The sequence below is a fragment of the Phalaenopsis equestris genome, unplaced genomic scaffold (assembly GCF_001263595.1).
Source record: "Phalaenopsis equestris unplaced genomic scaffold, ASM126359v1 Scaffold000165, whole genome shotgun sequence".
In the NCBI taxonomy this organism is placed as follows: domain Eukaryota; kingdom Viridiplantae; phylum Streptophyta; class Magnoliopsida; order Asparagales; family Orchidaceae; genus Phalaenopsis; species Phalaenopsis equestris.
Genome location: NW_018164607.1, coordinates 319,619 through 325,101, shown reverse-complemented (window position 1 = coordinate 325,101; position 5,483 = coordinate 319,619). Strand labels below are relative to the sequence as shown.

Genomic DNA, 5,483 nt, shown 5'->3' with positions numbered 1-5,483 from the left:
TAGGTGAGAGATGTAAATCTATAGGAATTGAGTGGTATGCATGTAAATCTTTCCTCTCTTTTTTTTTCTGGCTTTGTATACAGATCCCTGTTCCACTTGGGATGCAAGATGGCCTTCCTGTTTCAGTTTCTTTGTTAGCAAGAGATGGAGCAGATTTTTTCCTTCTTCATCTTGTTCAGGCTTTCTATCAAACTGTAAAAGAACGAGCTGCTGCTATTTGGGAATCTGGTTTGTGAAGAACATTTGGATAGTTACTGTATTTTCTGTACACATTCTGCTTAATGACATGAATGAACGGTAATGATTCTGGAAAGACAAATAAACAGTGATGTTTTGCTTTGAAAAAGAGGTGCATTCATGTTTATTATCACTTGAGAAAATTTAGAGAAAATCTTATTCTAGAGCACCTTCAAGGATTCTTAGGGTCCAGAAGCTGTAAATCATGTTCTTTTGCATGCATACCACTCAAATCTAACATTACGTCAAAAATACCATCGTCCCTAATTTTTAAAAGTGAAATTCATCTTCTCATGCATAGGTTTAATATACAAGGTGTTATTAGTGTAACTGTCAAACTTCAGGTTGTTAGATATGTAAATACATCATAATTTATGTATTTACATATCTAACAGCTGAAGCATTATTCCCTTAGATATGAGATAAAATCAAGTGCCACAAGTGAGATAACTTTAGGATATAAAATTATATTTTAGTTATAAAGTTTCCAAAGTCAAAAAACATTAAGTTGATCTTCATGTTTCACATAATAAACAAACTGCGAATTAAATTCATAAAAATCTATTATAATTTTTTAGCATTAAGCATAAGAACAAGTAAAATCCACTATTCCTCCTAAAAGCAACCATAGAGCTTATTATCTTCTAAAATCTAAGTCAATCATACACAAATTTTCATACAATCTAATGTCGATGTATAAAACAACTACATATATTGTCAAAACACAGCCCATCACAGGATAAATATAAACTAATCTCTTGCCTACAGCAAAGTGAATCTATTTATAAAAAGAAAAGGCAAGAACATTTCTAGGATACAATTTTACATTTTCAAAGTATGCAACAAAAGCAAAAAAGCAGCAACTACTGCAATGCTGCTTATTATATAAACCTTATCAAACCAGCTTTCATTCCTGATTTTCTCCTCTTTAAACTCATTCTGAGCCTTCAAATACAAGTGACAGTACTCCAACACTTCCCCATAATTTCTGCTCCTCCTGCAACTCAAAGCTTCTTTTAAAACAAGCAGACTATTCCGCCCATTAACATGAGCTCCCGCCATATTCTCCACCTGCATACTCAACTCAGTTAATCTCAGACCTGTAGCCATACCACCCTCTCCATTCCCTGCACCCACAATACTAAATTTCATCACAATGATGCATTTTGCAACCTGGCATGGGGGAATGTCTTTCACCGGAAGAATCGATCCGAATCGAAGAACGAAGTTTCGATCAGTCGGCCAATGCCTCTGCCTCCCGAGCGGTCTCCAGCTCGTAAGATTCGCTGCTTGCTTCAATCTTCTATTCACAATGATCCAGCTTAGTACAATTCCCTCGTGCAAATCCCTCCACAATCTCCCATCTTTTCTCTCTCTCTCTAAAGATGTGATGGACGGCAAACCGTCATCAACTGAGAGCATAACATCACCATCCTCGTTACCGGTTCCATCTGAATAGCGGAGCAGGTCGATTCGAAATGGGCAAGTATGAAACCAACCATTAGAACCGTCAGAATCAGGAATTCCCCATAAGACTTTTGAATATACTGTTTTCTCTTTGTACCTCACATCAACAATGGAAACAAAATCAGAAGGGAAGATTGTTTCATTTTCATCACTGTCCCCATAGTAATCATCCTCGTTCCAATCGGCGGGATATGGAAGATTGTCGTCGGTTTGAACGGCGGGGATGTCCTCGTTGACAATAAGGGGAAAGCAATCGGCGTAGAACCGTCTGAACCCACCAATGGAGGAGATGAGACTCCTAACATCATCTCTATGAGTTGAAGGCCAAAGAGAATGACATGCGTTTTCCCATAATACTTCCTCTTTTGATAAGGAACAGAAGTCAGCACAAGTACACGCAGCTTTCGCTAGAGAAGGACCGTCGAGACGGCGAAGTATGTCGTATAGAAGATCACTGCTCAGTGATGTTGAGCTCTCTATTTTTGTAGTTGCCATGCTGTGGTTTGGTAACTTATATCCGTTTGGAACTGCTGCAATTTTTTATAAAGATGGTTATAAAGTTATGATAAGAAAAACAATTTTCAGGAAGTTTGCATGTGAATTATAAATATTTGTTTTTTAGAAAGTCAAACAGCAGTTTCCTTAAAGCTACCATACTTTACAAATCTGATTGTAAAAAGTAGCTTCTTATCACAAGAATTTCTAAAAAACTGCAAGAAAATAATTCCTCAAACATAACTGTAGTGGCAGTTTGAAACACAAAGCAGACATAAAAGTTTCCTAATCATCGATTCTGATACAATTAGAGAACCTCTCTTTGAAGCAGGTTTTTTACTAGCATGGACTGTGGAGAGCCAAAGCAAATTGTCAAAAAGCGTTTACAAATATTAGTTGGGTGAGCCAAATGGAATTTTGAATTAAAAGAACTGCGAAGAACATCAATTACAACGAGATTCAAAGTACTGTATTTGATAACGGCTGTAAATTGAATTGCCTTGAAGCTGGATTATATCTGTTGTACGGCCTCCAAATTAGGGCCTGCATCAATAATGATTAAGAGAAGACTTGGAGAAACCTAGAAACAGCTATTACCCCATATTGCTACTGTAAGGAGAAATTAGTTTCTCATACCTTACTCTTTAAATTTTTGAAAACCGGATCACTTGTTGAATCACTTGTTGAATCGGAAGGAGATATTTGCACTAATTTAATATATAATATTTTAAAACAATACACTTCACCATTGAATATTTTAAATTTGATGATGGCATGATTATTTTTTCTGTAAGCAGTTAAACACTTGTATAAATGCATGCAAATACATCTAGTGCATTGCCACTAACTTGGAACGCCAAAAACAAAATATAAATTATAGGAAATTTCACCAATCTCTTCTTATGTTTATAAGCGTTCAACTTCAAATTAAGATATCTAAATTTAAATAGTTTTGTTATTCTAAATTTTTATCTCTAGCCATTACATCAAAATAAAAATATCATAGATGGATCAAATCTTAAAACCAGACAGTTTATCAAAAGGTTCACCAATTCCTCGGTTTGGCCATCGAATTCAATCGATTTTGGCTGGTTATGTACAAAAGGAGTTTTGGAATTAGATCGAACTTACGGGAAGACCAGCTCAGGATTGAATCGGCCAGTATGATTTGATTTTTATAACCTTTGTTTACTCCTCGCAGAGAAGATGTAAAAAAAATTAGGTTGACAATGACAAGGGCACACAAAAGATAAATTGCAATAAATCACCATTCATGATTTTCTCTTTATCAAGCATGAAAAATGGGAGATTAACCAAGTAGAGTGACAAAAAAAAAAAAATAAATAAATAAATAAACCATAAGAATTAAAAGCTTGTTTGGTTTGGTGCATTTTGAGTGAGTGTAAAAAAAAATATAACAATTTTAAATTTTAGGTGTTTGGTTGTATGGAAAATAAAACCAAAGTAATTTGTTGATGCAGCTGGCGTCCGCCTTTAGTTTATTTTGAGTGTATTTAAAATTTACCGGAATTAGGTGAATTCTAAATCAATGTATTGTAAATAGAGTACTTTGTAACCAAGGAGTTAAACATAATTTATATTGTAAGCATCTTGATTTAAAAGATTAACCTCTCCGGTTGAAATAGTCTATCAACTCGGTCATCATCAAGGAGTTAAACATTTTAAAGTTTAATACTTGAGGGAGGTATCTAGTTGTGTTTGTTTATACTTTTAGGGTATGAGTCCTATCAACTCTTGTCCTTACAAGGAGAATAATCGGACTAGATGATTTAAACTTGTAAAATATTTTCTTTAGGAATTGAACATTTATTTCAAAATTACTAAACTAGTCAACTTCAGACTTTGCGATGAGGAGGATCGAACTAGTTAAATCTGACTTACAACCATGTCCTATAGATTATGCAACCCAATTAGCCTGCACAACATTCTTGAAACTAATATTTGGGCATTCAATATACTTATTGAAGCACATGCAGGTTTTTATATTTCATATATTGAAGGCTTGTGTAACCTTTAAACTATAGTTATGATTTGCAATTTAGGACTCCGATTTTGAAATCATGTATTCTATATGAATCTATTAAGGCATACACAATTTAAGAGAGTATAAATAAGTTTCAAAATATTTTTCATATATTTCAAATTATTGCATTTAACTTAGGAGTAACCAAGAAGCTTTGCGGGCTTTAAAGTCTTTAGCCATTTTGAAATTATGAGCTTTTATTTGAAATTATCACATGCAATGTCGCATCTTCATGCCTTAAGAGGAACAACCTTTTGTTCGAAAGTAGATGCGTTGCGAATTCGGTGGTGATATGACATATGATCCTTATCACATACAAAAATATGACTGACATATTTTAAGCTCAGCCCGATTTATGATGTTTTATGTTTAATTCAATTTGTCAACCCTTAAGTTTTGACCCAAGCGAGTTTAGCCCCAATTTGTTATGTTTCATAATCAAATCAAGCTTAGCCCCAAAATTATAGAATTTTGTATTCAATTTAAGTTTAGCCCACCCAATTTATAATATTTCATATTCAATTTAAGTTTAGCCCAAGTAATTTATGACATCTTATATTTTAGTTCAAATTTTAAATTATTAAGGAGTTCCTACTGTCTTAAAAGACGTGCTGGTCAATGTCGTAAGACGTTGTGACCAGAGAGCAAAAATATAAATTTAACCCGCGATCTTAAAATACGCAACAGACAATCACTGTAGCTGCACAAAATGTTAGATCATACATCAGCATTTCAAGACTGGTACATTACTTTCTCCAAATGGTACTTAATCCTCACGAACGGATACACGCTTTCCCTCGGACGGGTGCTTAAAATCTCAATTTTAAAAAATTTTCCAAACAAGTCTGTCATTTTTCCTAAACAGCACTTAATTCTCCATGGACGGGTACTCACGCTTCCTCGAGTAGGCATTTCGAAAATTGCTTTATTGCCCCAAAGTTTACCTTTTCCAAGCTTCAATGTAGTTGGAGACGATGATCCATGATGATAGCGACGAGGTCAATAAAATAAAAGTTATAACACAAACTTTCTTCCTTTTTTTAATACAATACAGAACACAAACTATGAAACTGTGAGAAATTGTGTTCGACTCAATTTTAGGCTCGAGCAAAAGGCAGGATTGAACAAGATTAATTCCTATTTTGAGTTCATGTAACTGAGACAAGGGAGAAGTGTTAAGGGGCTTTGGTTGGATTGAAGAAGAGTGCTAGGGATTAGAGCATAGAGGATCGTCCGACTT

At 34.5% G+C, this 5,483-nt stretch overlaps 1 protein-coding gene across 1 annotated transcript; it reads right to left on the bottom strand.

Annotated features, from left to right (window-relative positions):
• Positions 1–1,059: 1,059 nt before the first annotated feature.
• Positions 1,060–2,236, bottom strand: LOC110022047 (probable F-box protein At2g36090; the record flags this gene model as incomplete). The annotated part of the gene is given in 1 exon segment (XM_020720825.1): positions 1,060–2,236. A coding segment is annotated over 1 exon segment (1,177 nt), but the record flags the coding sequence as incomplete, so codon positions are not given.
• Positions 2,237–5,483: the final 3,247 nt, after the last annotated feature.